Genomic DNA, 22978 nt, shown 5'->3' with positions numbered 1-22978 from the left:
CCATCAGCGCTCTGGACTCTGAATCCAGAGATGTCAAATCCAAAGACAGGAACTGTGTACCCGTCTTGTCCCATCCCGGGGGCACTTAGGCCAAGAGTGACCTGCAAGGGGACATAATGACATATGGTTCTATGGTGTAATGGTTAGCACTCTGGACTTTGAATCCAGCGATCCGAGTTCAAATCTCGGTAGAACCTGTTTTGCCTGTGGCCATTTTTGTCTTCCCCTCTTGTGTCCCAGGCAGTAGGACACGGGGACATGATCTGGCACAGGACAGGCAGCAACTCTGAGACCCTGGTCCATCTGATCGCCAGTGATCCCCTTCCCCCAGAAGCCACATTAGGGATGTCTTTGTTCTTTTTAATGTCCTCCCTGCCCAGTTTGGCTTTTTTTTTTTTAAAGGAGACCAGGGGAATTCCCCAGCAGTCCAGCTGCTGGGAGACTGCATTTTCACTGCCAAGGGCCCAGGTTCAATTCCCTGGTTAGGGAACTAGGATCCCACAGGTTGTGCCATGTGGCCAAAAAAATAAAAAGTAAAATAAAAAAGAGACCAAAGGAGCTAATACTCTTGTCCTGAGATGGCTCATCATGTACTCTAACCTCTAGATAGAATCCCATGTCAGGACAATTACTTAACCTTCTCCACTGACCAGCTTTCAGCGCAGGCTGTTTACTCTTTGTACACACACAGAAAAGGGTCCTTTCAGGTACTGCCCACTGGGCACCTGGGTGGCTACTGTCATAGGGAAGAACATCATGCCTCAAATTTTTCATGCAATGTGTAAGAAACGTCTATATAGATCTGATTTAAAAGCAAGTCTTTACAAGGAGACAGGAAGATAGTTTTTCCTTGAATAAATCCAAGTTTTTTGCAGCTTCAGTGTAGCTTTAGAAATACTAGTGTTGTATGTCTCATACAATTCACTACTTGCATGACTCACTAAGAGTAACTACCCTTCACCCTTAGAACTGTGCTTACAAGTTCTTTCATCAAGGTTTTGGAAACATCCACGTAAAACTAATGTGGAACACTTCTTACAGGGACATGGAAAAGAAGATACTGTTTTTCTGTTAAAAAGCCAGGTTTTTCATAGCTTTGTAAGTAGTAGCCTTCAATGAGTGCCTGGTTCTTTATCCAATACAGTACACCTATGACTCAAAAACACCGAAGACTGCCCCCCCAAAAAAAATCCCCAAACACATGATTTATCCTTATTCAGAAAGTCCAGGGGGCTCTGCTCAAATTTGATGCCATGTCCCTGAACATCAGAGTTGAGGGTTCACTTGCTTTAGGAAGACTCTGCTTGCTGTTACTGATCGGGAGCAAGGCCAGTGCCTGTGTGGAAGGAGGTGGCGTGTAAGTGCCCAAGTTGGGCCCGAGGTGGGAGCCCACGTTTGGTGGCCAAGTAGGCCTCAAGCATGTGAGTTGCCTGCCTGAGCTGCAGTCCCCTCGCCTAATGCATCTGACTAGACTGTGAGTGAAGACCTGAGGTCTCACTGCAGGCGGTGTGTCCAGAGGCTTCTGTTGCTCAGTTTTGGGCCAGGAGGGGAGGCCACAGAACACCTTGGAGTCAGTGGCAGAGCTTAAGAGCCTCTAGACAGGCAGTGCCCTTGCTCCACACCCAAGGCCAGCAGCAAACTGGTGTGTGAGCAGTGCATGAACTCCAATCCTCACTCCAGCAGAGCTGTGAAGAAGGATCAGCATGTACACTGGCTACAACTGGCCCAAGCTGAGGCCAGGCAGAAATAGAGCTGAGAAATCTGGACTCTGAGAAAACTGGTCCAGGGCAAGGGCACAGGAGAGCAGCTACTTAACCAGTATGGCCAACGCACACACACATGCAACATGATCAGAGCCCACAGGAGGTACCCATGACACCAGAACTCAGGCAGCAGCACTCCTGGAGGGCAGCTGCTGGGTGTGGTGCAAATCTGGACCTAGTCTTCCCGCCTCCTCACACCAGGACAGCACTGCTCACTAGCAAACAGCCCCTGCACCCCACCCTAGCCTGACTGTGGGGCCGCCTCTGACTGCTCGTATAATTGAGTTAAAATGAAGGCAAACAAACCCTCTTCTTACTTTCCTCCCATGCGCCCATAACCAAAGGTCAACTGCAGGCAGGACCTGACACCACATGTGAGAATACCCAGTCCCCTGGCCAAGGAGTGCCTTCGTTTTAGCCAGAAGAGGTGGCTTTTGAGGCAAGAAGAGCCCACCCCAACTCCTGGCATCCCCGGCCCACAGAAGGCTTCAGGCAAAGATGGCCCTCTGGGGCTGTGCTGGCTCTGAGAGCACGAGGGAGGCCGCCTGGGGTGCTGGTGAGGGAGGGCACACACAGGCCCCTGACTGGGGAGTCAGCGTCTGGTTCACACACTCTCCACACTCAGACACTCCTCAAGTGTTTATTCCATCATCAGTTACTGCAGAGGAGAGAAACCCAATTAATTGTACATAGGTTGAAAGCAAAAAATATACAATTTCACACAATATATCCAGTTTTCAACCCCAATAGGTATACAGGTACAATACAACAGAGTCAGTGAAGGAAATCTAACAGCTCAGGCTTCATAAGCACTGAGGAATCCAAGAATGCCGCTACTATCCATGTTAACAAAATTCAAGTGCTTTGAAGAACCAACTGGAGGCCTATCCACAGACGTCGTTTCACAGGATGAGCCCTGATATGGTTTTGTGATTCTGTAATTTCCAATTCTTTGCTAGCCCTTTCTGTTCATAGGAAAACTGTTCTCTTCCGTTTACCTTTAAGGCAAGCTCACATGAGCACTACATGCCAGGTGGTGGGGCGGGAGCGGGGGTCCTGTCAGGAGCCACGTGGATGAGCCAGGCCCACAGTACGTGAGGAGGATGATGGTGGGGTGGGGGGTGGCGGGGAGAGGCAAGACCATTGAGAAGCTGCCTCATCTGAGGTTGAGGACAGGATGGCTGTAACCTGTCTGATCCCACCCAGAGAAGAATGGAGCAGGCGGACTCCTGACCAGTTTGGCCTAAGCAGGTCAGCTGCCTCTCCCGTCCTTCCATGTGTAACACCTGTCACCCTTCGCAGGCCTCCCTCTGCTTCGAGGTGAGTTCACCTAAAGACTGAATGTGAATGAGCGTGGGGTATAAGCTGCCAGAGCCTGCCAGGCCCGCAGTTAGAGGGGCTGGTCCCAGGCGGCGGCTGCCGCTGCACTCTGGCCACTGCGGCAGTGAGAAACACGGCCCACTGTTGCCAGAACTTTTTCTCTAGAGAAACTGAAAAGCCAGATTCATATGAGCTCCCCAACTCCAAAAGGATGCAGTTTATTCACATTCTGGCAAAACCATTCTCAGGAATAAAAAACGTGGTCTGTAAAAACAAGAGCCAACTGGGAACACCACAGACCATGGCCCACAACCCCCGCAGCCTGCCTGCTTCCTGTCATTTCTGCATCAAATCTCTGAGGTATATGAATCACAACTTCTGGGGTCTTAACTCTTCACAGGACACTTTTTGGGTTTTTTTTTTTTAAGCCTAGACAGTAGTCTGTCTCCATTCTTGTTCTTTGGAATTTTTTAGTCTTAAAGGAAACTCAGATTGGGGCAACCCTTCTCTCCTGTTAAAATATTCCAATTACACACATATTACAAAGATAGCACCACATCGAACTGAGGCAGGGGGCTGCTGACAAATGGGGGTAGCAGAGGATTCTGAAAAACCAAAGTGGTAAAAGGAAAGCTGAGCTGTTTTCTTCAGGTGTCTCTGATACCCACACAGGGTAGCTCCTCCGTCCTCAGGCAGCTGACAGGCCTGCCTCCCAGTCTCCTTGATCTTCACCACTTGATGTCTCGGCTGTCAGCGGGCTGCCCTGGGCCCTGGTACGCAGTATGCAGGGCTTCCTGGACACGGGGGGAGTCGGTGCCATCCAGCCACTCCTGGTACAACTCCTGCACGTGGGTGCTGGCCTCCGGGAGCTGCACGGGGATGTCGGCGTAGATGCCTTTCATCTTCTGCAGCAGGGCCTTGTCTGTGCGCCCGTCCGCGGTCTGGGCTTGGCCTCTGCCATTAAGGCATCCTGAAAAACACAGGGAGCTTACTCTTCCCCTGCTTTCATCTTAAAGGGGAGACGATTCTGGAAGAGCAGAGCAATGATGCCAGTGTGCAGTGTCTTGTGGCCAAAGCCTGGGCCCCAAGACCCCGGGCACAGGCTCACAACCCCAGGTGCTTCCTATTCTCTCCTCTTTATACTACCCAGGAAATGTTTTTACCTAAAGCTGAAATTACTTGGCAACCTTTTAGAACTGGATGGCTATGCACACCTATCTGGATTTCCAGTTTCTCTTGGAATTCATCAAAACCAGGAGAGCACAGAAAGTATTAATGAACAGCTAAATCACTGGTGTCTGCATAAAGCCTTAGTGTGTGAATCCACACGTGGGCTGCATCAGGGAGGGGGCCCGGGACCCATGAGCCACATGGAACCCAAACCCAAACGCCTCGGACTGCATGAAGGACATGCCTTCTACATACTAGTGCTATACGTGTGTGCACGCGTGCTAAGTCGCTTCAGTCATGTCTAATTCTTTGTGACACTATGGACCGCAGCCCGCCGGGTTCCTCTGTCCATGGGATTCTCTAGGCGAGAACACTGGAGTGGGGTGCCATGCCCTCCTCCAGGGGGATCTTCCTGACCCAGGGATTGAACCCGAGTCTCTCGCGTCTCCTGCACTGGCAGGCGGGTTCTTTACCACTAGCGCCACCTGTGCTACTTATTCTCAAACGTGTACATAATGTGATTTCTAAAATAAAGATTCATTTAAAAGAACTTGCAGCAAATTTCCCAACCTCCCTCCCCTGACCCCTTGGCTGCACCCAATGGCTACCTGCTGGCCCTCACATCTCACCCCTCATTTCCTGCAGGGCTCAGAGGGGCCAAGCTCAGCCTGGCCTCTCGAGTCTTACCGCCAGCACAGGCAAGAACCTCCACAAAGTGGTATGGGAATTTGCCCTTCTTCAGCTTTAGGATCACGTTCTGGATGTTTCGAAAGCCATAAGCTGCAGCAAAGCGCAAGAGGACCTCTCCACTCTTCTCGAGGGTGACCTCCTGGAAGTCTTTGTTCCTATGAAATCCACAATACAAACTATGACCCACGGGGTCCTTCCTCTGTGGTCGGAGGACTATTCCAATCTAAGTTAGGGATGTTAGCAAAATTTAAGTCTGTGAGTAACACATCCAAGGCCTTTCAATCTTGACTGGTGTGAATTCTATAAATAGGATCTCCCCTCTCAGACCTGCAGCTGGCTGTAGGGGGCAGGGGTCCTATTACAGAGTTTATACCTGACAAGCAGTGCTGACCACACAGGCAGACGGACAGAGGCCGCCCCAGCCCCACGCACCTCAGGGCCCGGTAGGTGACCTCCCCCACATCCTCGTTGAACAGCTCCTTGGCCGCATGTCTGAAGATGTGTGCCAGGTACCCGTCGGAGCCGGCTCCATCGTGGCGCCTCAGCTCCTCCTCCTTCATGTCGCCAAACCTCACCAGGCAGGAAAAGCGAGGGCAAAAGTTAAATCCAACTCTCCAAGTTTTATGATCTAAGGTTGCAAAACCCTTTACAAGTACTTAGACTTTGGGCAAAAACCTCCTCTGTGCTGGAGTTCACTGGCCAACAAGAAGCCTGCAAGTGTGCCCACCGCTGCCCAAGTGACTCCTCTGAGTGCACAGGCGTCAAGGCTCGACCCTAAGAACCTCAGACCTCGGGGCATGAGAACTGGGCATCTGAGGGTCACACAAGAGAGAATGCCGCCATCTGTGGCCAGCCAGGGGTAGACTGTTGGGTCCGCTTAGGCCCAAGCATGGGCTCTGGCCGTAAGGACGCCAGCTGCTTATGTTCTAAGGACCTCAGTCCGCCTTCTACGCCAGGGCCACATGTGGTCCTGACATCACTGCTTGGAGGACCTGCCATGCAGTCCGTGCCCTGGGGCACAGGATGCAGCAGGAGTGTGGTTGGGGCGACTGCTGATGGCAGAAACCCAGGTTGCTGCTCTTGGGCAAAGGGACCTGAGGGAGCCACTGTGTGAGGGTGCCGCCTCCATCCCCTGGGGGGCCTAGCTGTGATGTCAGGAAGGAGAGTGTTGGTATCCACACCAGACCACAGGCTGAATGGCATCCACTCAGCATGGTACTGGCCATGCTCTCTTCAGAGCCAAGGATTGTAGAGGGGCAACAAGGTAGCCCGCCACACCAGGGGCCATACCACACCCGTGCTTCAGCAGAGCAGGTGGCCTCATTATGGAGGAGGAACGTCCTGGGATAACCTGGTAGAGGTCACAAGGTCATGCTGGAAGCCCCCAAGGTGCAAGAGCGCCCCTCCCTGCAGAGGCACCTACAGCGTGTCCAGGGCAGCCTCTCTCACTGAGACGTCACTCTGCTCCATCATCTGAGCTATTTCACCTACAAGCAAAGAAGGGACATTAAGACGCCAGCAAAGTCCCCGGGGACGCGTGTGCTTTATGCTTTGCTCTGAAAGAGGAAGCTCCACGTGTCTCCAGTGTGGGTGTGGCTGTCAGGCCCTCATTCTGGACACGCGCTGGCCTGCCTCCCAGCGGCCTTTCCTGAGGCCGCTCCCTCACCTGAGGTCAGCACGCAGTCAGTGCCCCGGGAACCCCGAGAGGCTGTGAGGACGTCTTCCTGAAGGGCCTCCAGCTTCTTGTCGTAGCACGGTGCCACGATGACATGGAAAATCTTGTCTGGGGACAGGTTCTGTGTAGAAAGAGCACACCCATGATGGGGGCCGTGCAGAAGGGAGAAGGCAGCCAGAACGGGACGGGCCTGGTGCTTTCCTGGGTCCAAGCCCCATCCCCCCCAGACCAAGTTCCTGAGCTGCGATGCCCCCAAGTCCACCCACGGTGTCGCCATGCTGCAGGCCCACTGCCTGGACGCTCACAGGGAGAGGCCTGCCACCTGTTTCCCCTGAACCAAGCACACAATGATCAAACACACACAGTGACCACAAGCTGCTGCAAATGAACGCTTGGCCATTTCCCCACACTTTCCAGACGCTTCCCATGCAACCAGGCTGCCCCTCTCCATGTCCCGGCTGAGCCAGAATCGCTGGCACCACCAGGAGCCGGCAGCTGAGTGACCGTCTTGGAGCCACGTGTCTGGGCACCCCCCTCACTCATCAGGACCTGGGCCCAAGACCACCGTGCACACCCCTGGGGGACCCTCCTCCACCCACCCTTGCTCGCCCTCGGTTCTGTAGGCACCTGTCCTCACATGGAAGCTTGTCGCCTGACCTGAATGCTGCCCTTGGGGAAAAGGCCAGCTTACCTGCCGTCTGGCAAAGTAGTCCTTCACCAGGGATCCCATGATCTGCTGGGGAGACTTGGCAGTGCAGAGGTGGGGGGTGACGGGGTGACCCAGCACCCGCTCAGCATAGCGGACCCAGCCTGAGGAGGGAAGGGGTCCATGTCAGCTCCTCACGGCTGCCCCACTGGAGTACAGCCGGGACACCTCATCTTCCGGCCGCCCCAGGCGTGCATGACAGGCTCCCTCCACCAAGCCGCCTCTCTTCAGAGGCTTGGCCATGGGAACCCCAGGGGCATGTGTCACAAGACTAGAGGGTGCCCGGGATGGGTGCCTCCCTTGGCCCCAGATCAGAGTGGACAGAGCGGGAGAAAGGCAGGAGCGGGGGTAGCAGGCTCCCCAAAATTGAGAACAAGCTTGGAGGAACAGCTACGAGGCATACAAGGCACTGTCCTGGGCAGCTTGGCTCCAGATCCACCCTGCCAGCTGCTGAGCTGCTCTCACAGCCGGGACGGACGGCCACAGCTCAGACAGGGGCCAACAGCCACCAGGCCCACAAAGCGTCACTCATCTATTGGAATTTAACCGCCCAGTAACTTCCCACTTTTAGGACAATGAAATACGAGAAACCCACACCCCCTCAAGCAACACAATGAACAGCACAACCTGCAGTGTGCCCACGGCATGCCCAGCGTGGTCCTGAGCATTTCCCCTGAGCCGCTGACTCCCACCATGCCCTCTGAGTGCACCACTGCTGCCATGGGTCCCAGAGGGGACGCAGGATGGAGAGGCCAGTGGACCACAGAGCCAGCAGCTCAACCTGCAGGGGCTACAGCTCGCCCCCCTCTCCCGCTGGGTGCAGTAATGAGAGTGTCTGGCGACAGACTGGCACGTACAACACAGCTTCATGAGAGGGGTGGGGATGGCAAACAAAGCTGGAGGCACGCTGCCCACCAGATCCCCAGGGCAGCCCACCTCCCCATGCCCACTCCTGTAGAGAGGAGCAGCAGGCACCAGCCAGACAATCTTGTCTGAACTCAAACCACAGCTATCACCCGCTTGCCAGCCTGAGCACACGCAGGCAATGTCCACTGTCACCAGCAGAAGCCCCACACAGAGATGCTGCTGGAGGACGGCTCCCCTTGTTCCCAGCCTCTACACGTGTGCATGGAATGGTTCATGTTAAAACAGAAAACTTGGGAATTCCCTCGCTGTCCAGTGGTTAGAGCTCACTGCTCTGACTGTCAGGGCCCTGGGTTCAATCCCTGGACAGGGAACTGCATGGGATGGCCAAAATAAATAAATAAAAGGAAAAAGGAAAACTATCAAAGGCCATGGAGCATTTGGGGGCCCAAGGCCATTCCCACCACAGGTCTGGCTTTGTAAGGCCCCTGTGCACCCTGGTCTTGGTGCCAGTGCCCGGGCCTGCACACTCGGCTCTCAGGCAGACCCCAGCTGCAGGCTGTGTGCCGTGAAGGCCTGGCACAAGATCAGGCAGAACATAGGCTGGTAGCGGGAAGGGCCCTGGGGGACCTCCTGGCTTGCAAGCAAAGAGGACCAAACAGGGATGAGGAGGAAGAACCAGGTCACAGGATCCACAGCACCGGCACGAGACCAGAGTGGCAAGCACTCTGGTACCCCTGATCAGAACTTGCTACTGGCACCAGCCTGGGGCCTGGTTGGCCCTGCTGGCTGTCCAGCTTTGTGGCAGCATAGCATGGACAGGGCACCCATGTCCTGCTCTGTCAGTCCACCCACCTCTTCTCAGGGACCCTCTCTGAAGGCAGAGAAGAAATCTGCTCCAAGAAGTGCCTGGCACAAGGTGCCCACTCTCTATTCTCCCTGCTGGATTGGAGAGATTACTTCCCACACTCCAGTTCAATGAGTGCTCCTGGTAGGTTCTCACAAAGCCCAAAGCCCTTGAGCACGTCCATAGCTGAGTAGCTCAATACGCCCTCACCCACCCACCCCCACCAGGCAAAGGTGCGCTGGCGAGGTGGCACTCCATCAGCTTGTGGGCAGCAAGGGCCCACCCAGATGTCCCTGTCAAAGCCAAGATGTGCTACCCTCCAAGCAGTCTGAGGAAGCACAGGGACCCTGCGTGTGGAAGCTAGTGAGTCAGTCCAGGGCCATCCACAGCCCGATTCTGCACCAGGTCAGATCATCCAACCTTGATGCTGTTTTAGTTTCTCTAAGCTGTCGTAGGAAAGCAAAACATCAGGGCCAAATCCTAGAAAAGGCTTAGTTTCGAAGCAGATCTCACCTCATCTCCCTGAATTTGAGAGGGGGCATAAGCCTGAAGTTACAGCTTCGACTGGCTTAGCTACAAAGAGTTCCTGGAGGAGAAAGCCTTATCATCTGAGAGCCCTGAAGAGCTCAAGGCGGCCACTGAAAGCAGCGAATGCCAGGCTGGTGGAGCAGGACAGCTGGTGTGCAGCAGCAGCAGGTGGCCCAGGTCTCCGCCAGCGCTGCCCTCACTTCTTGGACAGAGAGGCTCATGCTTTCTGCAAGAATCCACCACCTGTCTACTACCCACAACAGCGGTTCTAGTTCCTGCCAGGAGTGGAGGCTTCCGTTTAGGCGCCATCCAACAGGGCTGCCCACGTAAGGGATCCATCACTATCTGCTGGGTGGTGTCAGGACAGCACAGGAATCCCTGTGATCCTGCTGACTGGAAGGTGGATGGGAACTCTGGAACCACTGCTCCGGGGGCGCAGGCTGAGCTTGGGTCATTTTATGCTGCCTCTTTCTTGGGTGGGTAGGACTGAGCCACAGTGACCAGCTGTGTGTGCCACTGAGTGAGAGCCCCACAAGGAGCCGGTGCTGGGACCCCAGAGGCAGGGGTACCACTGCAAGGCCTCTAGGGAGCTGGGTGGTTCCCCGAGGCCTCCGCTGTGCAAACCTACTCCTCAGCAGCTGTGCAAACACCTACAAGGACATAAACACAAAGGTGGACACCATGGCCCAGCAAAGAGTGCATTTAGTCAGTTAATGCGTAGACCCTGATACAGTCACTGCCTGACATGCCTGGAGAACTGGGAGCATCCCCCTGGGGCTTATCTTTCCAGAAGGATAAGCCCCACCTGATGCTGAGCACCTCCTGCCAGCCTGTGGGCCACTGAAAAACATGCTCAGTTAATGAGTCGATCCACGTGCTTCTTAGACAGATGGCAAGTTTCCTCTCCATGGTTTTACAAGTGGATGGAAAGTATTTCCAAATTCTAAGCAACCATATATCAACAGTCCATCTTATTAACTCATAATCCCAATGACTGATGAGTGACATATAAAATGCTAGAAAAATTTGGAACCAGGAGGGATAAACTGAGAATAGAAATGTGAACAAATCCCCAAGATTAAGTAGACCACAACTCTCATAGACCTGATTGATTTAGAAATAATTTTTCACTAAATGTTACTTACCAGTATAGCACAGCCTTCCTTCCCTTATCATCTTTAGAATTTTCTTATTCCAAAACCTTCTATTTTTTACAGAATTAAAAAACCTGTGATAAAATTTCTGTACCTCAGATATCAGGCTCTATATAATAATTAAAGATTTGTTTAAAAAGTGTTCCAAGACAGAATCTAGTATTAATGAAAAGTAATATTTTTTATTATATAATTTCTATTTAAGCTGGTAAAGGATCCATGGGTGTTCACCACATTACCTATAATTGTTTGGATGTGTGAAACACATCATACTTTGAAAAGAGATTTATTCTCCTTTAACATATGATATGTTTGTCTCAGAAATATGTATAAATGAAGATAAGCAATTAATACTCAGCTGTCAGGTCTCCTCACTAAATCACCCAGAATTAATAAATATGTTGGTCAACATAAAACTACTCAAGGCCCAAAATCCTCTCCAAGACCCGCTGCCCCTGACCTCGCCCATTGCCCAGGCCTGCCCCCAGATGCAGACTGACGAGAAAAGGTGCATCAGGCCCCTGCAGACCCAGCAGCAGCCCCGTGCTCACCAGGACAGGCAGAGGTCAGCATGGGTAACGCAGGCTCTTCCTCATTGTGCTGGCGGAATCGACGCACAAACTCTTTCTGACTTTCCAGGATGCTGAAATCTGCAGCGATCGTTGTATCAAAGACATAATGCACCCCTGTGGGGAAGAGAGGCGTGTTGGGCTCCACATCACACGATGTGAGATCGACCCTCAGTTCGCCTCGAAGACAAACTGAAAGGGCAGACTCCACAGACATCGCTAGATGCCCAAGTGCGGGACTGTGCCCTTCGCTCTCTCAAACAACAGCACGTATCACTTTTCACAATAAAGCATATATTCTCCTGCTTCTTCTTTTCCCTTTACATCTATATTTACAGACACCTTGCCACATTCCATACATAAATTAATGTAGTTTTACAGGGTATCATTCTTCCAATTCACTGGCTAAATTAAACTCCAGCCTGTAATAGTCTTTGATAGCTCTGAAATAAATAAATGAGTACACTGGCTGAGCATAGCTTTACAATGGTCTTGATTAACTATGTTGAGTTCTAACTTCTCTTTCTCTTTTTCACTAGTCGTGCTGCACCAGCTCAGCAGTTGCTGATCGAGGGCTCCAGAGCACATGGGCTTCAGCAGTTGCACACACAGGCTTAATTACTCTGAGGCACATGCGGTCTCAGTTCCCTGACCAGGGATTGCTCCTGAGTCCCCTGCACTGCTTGTAACCACTGGACCACTAGGGAAATCCCTAACTTGTCTTTTTCTTAATAAATGTATGCTTCTTTATTTTTAAACTACAGTTGATATACAGTATAAGGTGCAGATGGGCAAAGCAGTGGTTCACAATTTTTTAAAGTTACGCTGCATTTATAGTTGTTGTAAAATGTTTGCTATAGGGCGCTCCCTGGTTGTCCAGGGGTTAGGGCTTGGCGCTTTCACTGCTGCTGCCCAGCTTTGACCCCTTGTCAGGGAATAAGATCCTGCAGGTCTCATGGCGTGGCGCCCCCCAAATTTTTTTTTTTTGCTATATTCCCTGTGTTGTACAATATATCCCTGTAGCTTATTTTATACCTAAAAGCTTGTACCTCTTAATCCACCACCTCTATCACGCCCCTCCACTCTGCCCACTGGTAACCACTAGTTTGTACTCTATATCTGTCTTTGTCTGTTTTGTTATACTCAAGAGCTTGTTGTATTTTTCTTTAGATTCTACTTGTAACAGATATCATACAGTATTTGTCTTTCTCTGTCTGACTTATTTCATATGGTGGTATCATACCCACCAAGTCCATTTATGTTGCTACAAATGAGTTCTTAATATTGGAAAATAAGCCTAAGACAAAAAAATATGCTTTAAATAATTACAGTAAATAGAGCAAATAATTTTAATATCTGCAACCAGTCTAAACCTTAAAAGCAGCCAGTTAGTCTTAAAAAGAGATATTATATCAAATTAAAGAGTTACCTTAAAAAAAGTCAGTTTCACTGTGGATATATTTTATTAACATATAACATCCAACTATTTAAAAAAAATCTCCCCCCCTCCAAAATAGGGCCTTTCACTATGAGAAGGCAGAGCATTTTAAAACTTTGATCTTTGGTACAATTCAGCTAAGCCTAGGCTTTTAAGATTAGAAGCGTGAAGGCTGACTTAAGGAGCCCTCGCCTGCAGCGGCGGTTGTAGCGTTGGGTGTGGCACGCCGTGCGCCAAGAAACAGCTCTGCACAGACAGCAGCACGCAGCAGCGAGGCAGGCAGGCTGCTGCGAGGACGTGTAGTCTATGGGTCACTTTACTGCTACCCCATGTATTTGCATCTTTAAAAAGCCATTGAGGAACAACAAAAACTCTTACTTGGCAAACAGCTCAAGTTTTCCTCTTCAGAGCCTCCCTGCAGGACACTTTAATTTGGGGGGGAAGTTAAGAGTGTGACATGACAGACTAGACAGAAGCATCCTTTATGAGGCAGTATTACTCTAGTACTCATTCACATTTGAGTCCTCAGGTACTGAAATGACTAGCTTTCACTCTTCACACAAAGGACACAGTCCATTCCTTTCCTGCTCTGCTCTTCAGAGAGCTTCCTGGGAAATCAGAAGCCAGTCACTGCAGACGTGATCCACCATCAGACAACTGTAACCCCTGTGAGCCGAGCAACTCGACACTGCTGGGCAAGTGTGGGTCCCAGGTGTCCCCAGCTACGTGCCCTAGGATGGTCATTTGCTGTCCCCAGAGGGGCCACCGCCGGCCGTAAGACAACACCAATTTGCATGGCAAGGGGGTAAGTGACACCTGCCTACCATGCGTGGATCAGAGGCATGGTCCTCTTACGTTCCACAAGATTCTCAAAGAAGTTCTTATCTATCCTGTGCCCTTGAAAATTGAACTCTAGAGATAAAAAGGGCAGATTAAAAACTCAAGTTATAAATTCGAATTATACCAAATTTATTTGCTATAAATAATATCAAAAGGCAGCTCACCAAGACTTTTGAGGAAACCACAGAGCCTTCTGGATGCATCAGTCACACTGAGGCTGAATTTAGCAGCAAAATAAGGCAAAGACTGAGGACACAGGGACACTGCCAACACCCTGTGCTCCGAGGCATCACATTTCTAGGAGAAACAGAGAAGAACACTGTGCGTGTGGTGATGACAAGGGAGTGAAAGTGAGACACTTGTATGAAAAGTCTACAACAGATGCCCAATCTGAAAGAATTAGTCTGAATTAGTCTGAAATTAGTCTGAATTAGTCTGAAAGACTAATAAAATACACAGGATACTGGCAAACACAATTAAGGAAAAAGGAGAAAAAAATTAGAATGAAAAATGAGACATCCCAAGAAATTTTGTCAATTTTAAGAACAATGTTAAATCAGAAATACTGAATATATACATCAATATGACATATAAATGCAAATATCTTGAAAAAATAAATACATTTAAAAGGAAAAATAAAAGTTATGTACCTATAAATAACTGAAACGATCCATAACAATGAAGTTACATGAAAATGGGGCCCCGAGGTCTGTCCGCAAGAGGCCTCAAGCCCAGGTCACTTAGTGGTAAATTTTAGCAAAATTTTAAGTCATAGATAATTCTCATCTTCTATGAATTCTTCTAATAAATACTAAACAAACAAATGTGAAACCAGCCTGTCAACACCCTGAAACCAAAACCAGATGCTGGCAGTTCAAGAAATCCCTAGAAAAATATGAACAAATTGAGTTCAGAGGCGTGCTTACTCATTACGGATATGCAGGATGCAACCTTGGAGAGCAGTGTGAGCGAGCATGTCGGGCATTAGAAAGTCAGTAGTGGGATCCCCTGACCTGGGGTCAGAGAGAAGATGCAGGATTATCATGACAGAGGGTGTTCAGGTCAGACACCACCTGCACATTAGGAAAAGTGGAAACTTGGACAGCAGTGTTCAGTGGCTACCATCCACTGCAGTCTACCTATGGACTGGCCACAGACATGACAGTCTGGTCTGGTCCGCCTGCCCCTGCCTAGCAGCTCAGGTGAGACAATGCTGAGGCTGCCCGTCCCCTCTGGATAGGATCCCACCTTCACGTGATGCCTGGGAAGCCCACACCGACAGGGCCATCAGGGCACCAACCTGGCATACACTGACCTCCAGCTCCCTGACAAGTTCCTATGATGCCCAAATCAGCCAGGCAGTTTCTGTGGTTTGTGACCAAGAGCATCCTAATGTAAATTTGGAAGAAGGAACAAGAGAGTACAAATTTCAAATGCTAACGAAGGGGGAAGGACAGAGGGTGGTCTGTCCCCAGCTTTAGCAGTCCCTCTGTCTGACACCCTGCCCAGGGAATTTCAAGGGCTCACCCCTCACTTCATTCTCACTTAAATTTCACATCCTCTGAGGGAGCTGATCTGTGACCAAGAGGGAATCAGCCTGAGCCCCAGAGCTCAGGAACCCCAGAGCCCCTCGGCCAGCAGAAAAATAGGAACTGCTTTTTCCTGTGGCAGCCTTGAGTGACTGACTCAGCCAAACTCAGAACCTCTTCCATTCCTAAGCTTTCAGTTTCATGAAATAACTAAGCATTTCCTTTTTAGTCTAGTTTGACTTGGGTATGCATTTTCTATAGCTGATATGCTGATTGGTGTGAGTATCTACATCTCTTTAATAGTAAAAGATTATGCAAAAATCTATTTAATAGTAAAACTTCACCAGCATTCCCACTGAAATTAGAAACAAGATAGTGGTGGTATTATTTTTACCACCAATGTAATTTCAGGTTGATTCAAAGGTACTATACCATACCATCAGAAAAAATAAAATGTATACAGGTTGGAAAGAATGAAATTTGTTATTTGCAGTCAGTACACCCAGAAAGCAACCTGGGCCTCACGTGGTACCTGCACTGCCACGTGGGCCAGAGCACCCAGCATTGTGTTCAGAGCCCGTACAAACACTTCCTGGAAAGCAGCTGTGAGGACTGCTCACCAGGTCAGACTGAGGGCAAACCAAGACATGCTTTTCAGCCTCATCTGCCTCCGTCTCTCCTGTCTTTCCCTTTCACCTGTCTTCACCCAGGAATGGATAGTTCCATCTGTATAGGGGTCTGCAGGAATGGGCTGAAGGACTGTGGCCCTAACCTCTGAGAAAGCCCCAGAGGCAGAGGAGCAGCAGCTCGGCTGCCACGCCATCCCATGACCAAGCACGCGGAGGCCTCCCCCGAGCCAGGGGAGCCTGGCTGGTGGTGCCAGCCACAGTTGCTGCCCACATCAGTGAGGCAGTGTGACTGTGGGTGGGGTTTTGTTGACAGGGAGAGGCTGTGGAGAGGGTCAGCTATCACAGGGGACACAAGCCAGGGCCAAGATGCGCTCCCTAAGTCCCAGCAGAGGCTTCATGCCTCACCTTGACCTCCAGCCACCTCTGGTGCCAGTGAGCGCCTGGGATGCCATACCTTGTTAAGGTTCAGAACTTGGAAGAAGTCCTTGGCGTTCTGCTGGGAAACCTGGATTCCTTCCTCCGCAGACACACAGCTGTCACAGGCCAGGCAGTCACTCAGAAATATCTTGGCATCAGCCAATTTATGGAATTCTCCCTTCTGTTAAAGAAAAGATGATGTTATGGTCTGATTCTTCAACAGAACTCTTTAATACTGGCTTCTTTAGGGAAAGTAACAGCACACGCATAATACAGAAAACTGCCACAAATTCTCTGAGGGTCCCACAGATGGCAATGTGTGGGGAGTGGACCGGCACCATCAAATGCAGCTTCTCCTGCCCCCACAGCCCTCCCTGCTGCCTCTGGGGGCTCCTGTGTGGGCCTGCTCTGTACTCCCCAATGAGCTCGCTTAGTCCTTGGACTCTCCTCAGAAGCCTCCCTGACAGGCTTAGAACTGGCATAGCTCAGTGCTGACCTGTGGGCATCGGGGTTGTCATGCCATCCAAGTCTGAGTTGGGACATTCAAACTCACATCTCAGTGACTCTGTTCCCCTGGACACCAAGATGACAACCCTCGGCTGCTTTGTCTTCTCCTGACTGCACCTGCGCCCATTCGCTCCCTGCAGCCCACTCCCCCAGGCTGAGGTCCACTAGAAGACATGCCACACCTGCTGCTGCTGGAGGTCCCCTTCCCCATCACTCTCCCCACTCTAACGTCCAGTCACCCTGGCCCTCCTTGCCCTGAGTCTCCCTGAGGGAAACTCTCCCTAGAGAGCCTGTTTCATCCTCAGACCCTCATGGACACCTGCCAGAACAGCTCTGAGCACCCCCTGGCACCTATGTGGTGGCTCTTTTCCCTGAAACACAAGCTCTGAGGGAGGAACCTTGTCTCATGCCCTTCTGTGCTCTGACATCCCCTGTATACAGAAGGCGCTCAATAAATATGTGGTGGATGAACATACGAATATTCTGAAGCCCGTTAGAGCCATTGCAACAAATTAATGAAATCTCCTGACGGTTGCTGTACATTGCTCTTTCAAACATGATTTGGTAAGCGAGGACTCGGGCGGTAGGCTGGCCCTCCTGTCCACAGCAGTGCCAAACAGGAATGCACGCTGCCACCTCCCTCCTCCCCAGGGGCCTGTGTCACTGTGCAGTGCTCACTCTGGGACCTTGTTATGCTGTAGATGCTAATTCATGAGGTATGGATGGCAGGCAAGAGTCTGCCCTTCTAACAAGCCCTGAGGTGGGGCCAGAGCGGCTGCTCCAAGGGTCTGAAGCATGTGGCCTGGCACACAGCCGGCATCTAATAGACGCTGTTGAGCTGCACTGAGAGTTCTGCCTCTGCTGGCCCTGTAGAGGTGCCCAGGACAACACTCTGAGCTGCCAGGGGAAGCAGGGCTTCCTCTCGGCCTGCTAGCCACACGCCATGCTCATCCTCCTAGAGCCCCTCATGGGCCAGGTCTGGTTCCTTCCCGCCTGTCACAGTCCTTCCTTTCTCTTGTTCCGTCCTAATCGTGGGCATTTTCTGCAGAAGCCTGTCCATCTCTCCTTCTCTCCAATTAGCCACACTTCTCAGAGCAGTTATCAGGCCCCCACTCAACCCCTCCAATCTCTGCCTCTAGGAAATTCTCTCCCTCCCAATATCCAGTCTGATATCCTGCAGTGTCCATGCAGCTCAAACTGCACTCTGCTCCCTGTGCTGCACCCCCTTTCCTGCTTCCGCCACTCTGGCTGGCCCATCCAGGGCCACCACCCTCGGCCTCCCAAGTAGCTTCCTTCCTATTCTTCCCCTACTCTAGCCAGCTTAAGCCACCAGCCCTAAGACATGCATCCGATCTGTCTCCTTACCTTTCACACCTTCCCTGTGCCTGGTGTGCCTTCACCCTATTCCCACACCCACCATCTTCAGGTCTCATCACCCCTCAGGGCCCACTCCAGTAGTCACCTTCCTGACCTGTTCATCCTGTCAGGGAGTCCGCCCACTATGCTGGAGGGATGCCCACTTAAGCTATGTACACACATTATCTCCCGGCCACCATGGCCCTCGGAGAGAAGTAACCCAACTCCCCATGTCACTGATAAGGAAACTGGGGCTCCCAGGGTGAGATGTCTGTCCAAGGTAGTGCGGACAGAGTGCAGGCATGGGAGGCCCCGGGCCAGCTGCTCTGAGGCTGCAGAACCCTCGGTGCTCCCTGCCTCTCTTCTGCCTCAGTGTCCCAGGTGCTTGTCTTATCCCCTGCTGCTAAGCCCTACAGTCACCAGAGCACAGAGCAGAGCTGGTACACGAGAGGACCAGACCAACGCCTGTCTGACTCAATGTTGTACTGGGACCACTAAAGAGGACACCTGCTGCTTGCTTCTCCAATGTTGCCAATTCTCCCTTTCTAAAACTGGGACCAGAACTTTTTAAGGGAAGAAGGAACCTTAACCTCCCAGCACTGCGTCCTCCTCTGTAAAATGGAGACAACTGTAGGGCTTACCTGAAATGCTCATTCTAGGCACGGCATGAGATCACATGTATAAAGCACTTTCTCGACTGCCTAGCTCAGGGTATATATCCAATAAATGTAAACCGTTGCTACTAGCTAAGAAAAACTTAAAAACTCAAGAACTTAGAGAAGAAACCAGTAGAAAAATAAAACTTACAGAATCATGAAATCCAAATTATTTTATAAAATCCTACCTAAAGCCCTATCTTTTCACTTAAAAAAAACCCCCGCAGAAAACCAGAGGTTTAAATGTTAGAAAACTATTTCTAAAAAAACCGCCAAGGATGACATTTTGTCTTGCTCCTAACATGGTATGCTTTGGCTTGGTGTACTCTGAGAAGAAAATGTTCTTACCTTGAAGATCGTGTGCCTCCAACTGACTAACCTGCATGTTTGGCCCCTAGCAGGGGTTTTTTGGCCCCTTCATTTCTTATTTTTTTTCTTGAAGCAAAGATGTACCTGGTGACGTGAGCCCCCAAAGAGGAGAAAAACAGCAGCAGCTGTTTACTGCAGGTTGACACAAAAACTGAAAAACTACTTGCCTCTCCATTCTCCTGGGCTGGACTTGGTACATCGACTGATGCATTCTCTTGGTCATCGGTTTTTGTTTTTTTACTACATTCCTTGAAAAGGCAAAGGCACATATAAAAGAACAACGTTTAATCTAATTAAGAAAACTGTATATACTAGCTGATGAATTAATTTCATATCTAGAAATCTTTTCTACAGAAATAGAAGCACTTATAATTGTGGACACACAAACACACCCATACACATCTTTGTATCTGCACGGTTTGCAGGAAATGAAAACTAGAAGCAATGTGGTCTCTCATGACAGGTAAATTGGTGCCCGACCACCTGGACGCGTGTATATTTAGAATACAACAAATTAGGACTGTGTGTATTGCTCATAAAATGTATCTCCTGTATAACATTAAGTGAAAGAAGAGCAAGTGATGGAACAATATGATAGGATCGAATTTTGAAAAAAACCAACAGACAACTCCCTGTGCATTACAGCGTAGAAACAAGTGGATAAGGCTATCACAGTTACTATGGTTACTCAGGTGGCAGGAGGCCCAGCCCCTGTTTCCTTCTTGCACTTCTGTATCGTTTTCGTTGCTGTCAAACACAAAAGTTTTTAGGTGGCATAAAATCCCCTAAAATCACTTTTGATCACCGTGTCCCTCATTCACACCAAGGACGGTGTCTGCAACGACTGCGGACTGGTCGCTGATGTTGGTAGGCTTTTCTCGCGGCTTTTGGCTTCTAAGGTACTTTGAAAGGCTGTATCTGCGCCCCGACATCACTGCCGCCTCCAGGACACGGGAACAGGAACCGGACGCGTTGGTGGCCCACCCTCAGCCGCCTCCACCCCCGGAAAAGTCGAGCTGCGGGCCAGCGCCCAGAGGTTCTGACAGGGAGGCAGAGGCGCTTGGAGCTGCCAAGCTCCCGACACCCCCAAGGCTCCGGGCTCCTCAAGCTGAGGCTCCTTCGCGCCCCGGGCCCTGCCCCCAACCCGGCCCCGGACCAAAAGCCGTGGAGCCCACCTTCCGCGTGCAGTGCTCACACTTCATCTGGAGCCAGGCGGGCAGGTCCGGGTGCGCAGCCTGAGGAGAGCACCGGGAGACGCGGTCACCGCCGCCTGCCGCCCTTTGTTGTCGTCGCTCCAGTGCTGCCCTACCCCTAGTGGCTGGGCTCGACCAATGAAAGCTCTGGGAGCGGATGCGCTACAACCCTGAACCAATAGGAGCGCGGAGAGAGCGGTGCGGCTCCACGCTACTGGGCTCTGCCTAGGCCAATGACAACGCGGGGAAGGGGTAAATCCGGATCTAGAGCCACTCGAAGCGCGCAGGGGCGGAGCTTGGCCCGCCCCGTCGGGACCTTGCGGAGGCTGTGGTCGATTCTCCCTTGGGTTTCCGCGGCGTGTGAGTCTGGCTGCAGCTCTGAGCGGCCTAGCTGACGGACCCCAGGGGGCGGGCCGAGATCGTTACCGGGACATTCTGGTGCGTCAGCTCAGCGTCAGACCCGCGCCACCTTCCAGGTTTAGACTGGTAGAGACGGCGCCGCCCCGGTCCGCCGCCATTTCCGCCCCGAGGCGCGTCACGTATGCCCGGCGCGGAGGCAGTACGCACGCGCGGCGGGCCGGGAGCACGTGGCGCCGTCGGGAGCGCGAGGAACGTGTGAAGCGTAGGTCGCCGGACCTGCGTCCTACGTTACCTCTAACAAATCAAGGTGGTTGCGGGACCAAATGATGACGTTGAGCTTTGTCCCCTGGCAACATTTTATGTAGTTAGTGCATGGTGATCCCAGCACAATCGGAAATGAGAACTGCGCCTGGAAAATAAAGCACTGGGGTGTCTCTATCACGGGTATCTCAGGAAGGGACATTTCTCCCTCCTCACCTGGGGGTGGGGTCACAGGTCAGCAAAACATTTGAGAGTATTCCAAGTCTCAAAACCTTAAAATATTCCCCTTTAAAACTTTTTTTTTTTAATTATAGTTTTCGGTACATACGCTCTTTTACAACCTGCTGTCAGTTAAATTCAGGAGGTCCTATCTGGCTGCCAGATTAATATATTGTATTATTCAAATCTATGTCAGCACCTCCTCTTGGAAAACATTTTCAAGGGACTTCCATGGTGGTTTGGGTGGTTAAGAATCTGTCCTGTAGTGCAGTGGGTGCTGGCTCCGTCCTTGGTCAGGGAACTAAGCCCAAGTGCCCCAACGACTGAAGTCCATGCACCGCAACTGGGGAGTCTGTGTGACTCAAGGAAAGATCCTGGATGCCACAACTAAGACCCAAGACAGCCAAATTAATTACTTAAAATAGAAAACATTTTCAGTTATCACCTTAAATAATTTAGGTTGTCACTTATATTTTGTTAATGTTTTAAAACTATAATGCAATATCATCATGTGTGGAAAAGGCAAGTTACAATTATTTAATTTCATCAAGGGGTTTCCCAGGTGGCTCAGATGGTAAAGAATCCACCTGCAATGCAGGAGACCCCTGGGTTCTATTACTGGGTTGGGAGGATCCCCTGGAGAAGGGGAAGAAAGTGAAAGTCGTTCAGTCCTGTCCGGCTCTTTGTGACACCATGGATTATACACAATCCATGGAAGTCTCCAGGCCAGATTACTGGAATGGGTAGCCTTTCCCTTCTCCAGGGGATCTTCCCACCCCAGGGATTCAACCCAGGTCTCCCACATTGCAGGGGGATTCTTTACCAGCTGAGCTACAAGGGAAGCCCAAGAATACTGGAGTGGGTAGCCTATCCCTTCTCCAGCACATCTTCCCGATCCAGGAATCAAACCGGGGTTTCCTAGATTGCAGGCAGATTCTTTACCAACTGAGCTAGCAGGGAATCCCCTGGAAAAGGGAGTGGCTACCCATTTCAGTATTCTTGCCTGGAGAATTCGATGAACAGAGAAGCCTGGTGGGCTGTGTGTAGTTAGTGTCCAGGTTTCCCCAAAGGTCTCTTCATTTTAGTTTCAATCTGGATCTAAATAAGGTTCAGTGTTTTATTAGTCTGTATTTCAATTGGTTTGTGTGTTTCTCTTACAAAAATTTTGTTTCTAAAAATAAAATTAGTCTCACTTAGTTAAATATTGTATAGGGAGTTCCCAGTTCTAAAGTTTTGGGGGGTTGTTAAATCTGCAGGTTCCATTCACATACTCCTATCTCTCCTTGCATATCATTGTTAAAAAATCAGGTTGCTCCACGGACGGAGGAGCTTGGTAGGCTACAGTCCATAGGATCGCAAAGAGTCTACACGACTGAGCAATTTCACTTCTCAGATTGTTTGACTGCAGGGTTTTCAGCAATTGCTGACTGCATCCATATGGAGTTCTTCAGCATACCCTTGTTCTGAATTTTCAGTAAAGCGTAGCAGGATCTTAGTTCCTGGATCAGGATCAAACTTGTATCCCCTTTATTGGGAGCACAGTCTCAACCCATTGGACTGCCAGGGAAATTCCAGGGAAAGACTACTTCCTAGGTGGTGTTGTGAAATCCCATCAGGCAGTTCTAGTGCCTGTCCTTTTGTGATGTTAATTTCCAACCATTGATGAGATGGTCTAGTTTCATTAGGTTGATGTTTTAATCCTATCATTTCTTCATTTATTAGCAGGACTGCTTCCATAATGAGAAATTTCTCTTATCCACTATTTGGTTATTCTGTTGAATTCTTCTGACAACACTAATAGTCTCTCTCCTTTTTGATACATTTCCTTGTACAATTCTTACTTTAGACCTGACATCAGTCTCACTGGAGGCACTCTGCTACAAGACCACTTAATGGGTTGCTGGGGAAGGTGGAGGAT

At 50.5% G+C, this 22978-nt stretch overlaps 1 protein-coding gene and 1 non-coding gene across 2 annotated transcripts; one reads left to right on the top strand and one right to left on the bottom strand.

Moving 5' to 3' along the window:
* Nucleotides 1–125: 125 nt before the first annotated feature.
* On the top strand, nucleotides 126–197 carry TRNAQ-UUG (transfer RNA glutamine (anticodon UUG)). The gene has a single exon. It is a non-coding gene; the product is annotated as a tRNA-Gln (tRNA).
* A 2192-nt stretch (nucleotides 198–2389) lies between these two features.
* NARF (nuclear prelamin A recognition factor) lies at nucleotides 2390–20698 on the bottom strand. Its single transcript, XM_055575461.1, has 11 exons — nucleotides 20203–20698; nucleotides 19195–19275; nucleotides 16177–16320; nucleotides 13729–13861; nucleotides 11269–11403; nucleotides 7310–7428; nucleotides 6610–6739; nucleotides 6367–6430; nucleotides 5376–5513; nucleotides 4941–5098; nucleotides 2390–4053 (listed from the first exon to the last, which is right to left on the bottom strand). The coding sequence occupies exons 1-11, from the start codon at nucleotides 20227–20229 to the stop codon at nucleotides 3812–3814; spliced, it is 1371 nt and encodes a 456-aa protein (XP_055431436.1). The 5' UTR covers nucleotides 20230–20698; the 3' UTR covers nucleotides 2390–3811.
* Between the last annotated feature and the right edge of the window lie 2280 nt (nucleotides 20699–22978).

Source organism: Bubalus kerabau, chromosome 4, assembly GCF_029407905.1.
Source record: "Bubalus kerabau isolate K-KA32 ecotype Philippines breed swamp buffalo chromosome 4, PCC_UOA_SB_1v2, whole genome shotgun sequence".
Taxonomy (NCBI): domain Eukaryota; kingdom Metazoa; phylum Chordata; class Mammalia; order Artiodactyla; family Bovidae; genus Bubalus; species Bubalus kerabau.
Note: the sequence above shows the minus strand (reverse complement) of the source record. Positions and strands in the feature narration are given on the sequence as shown.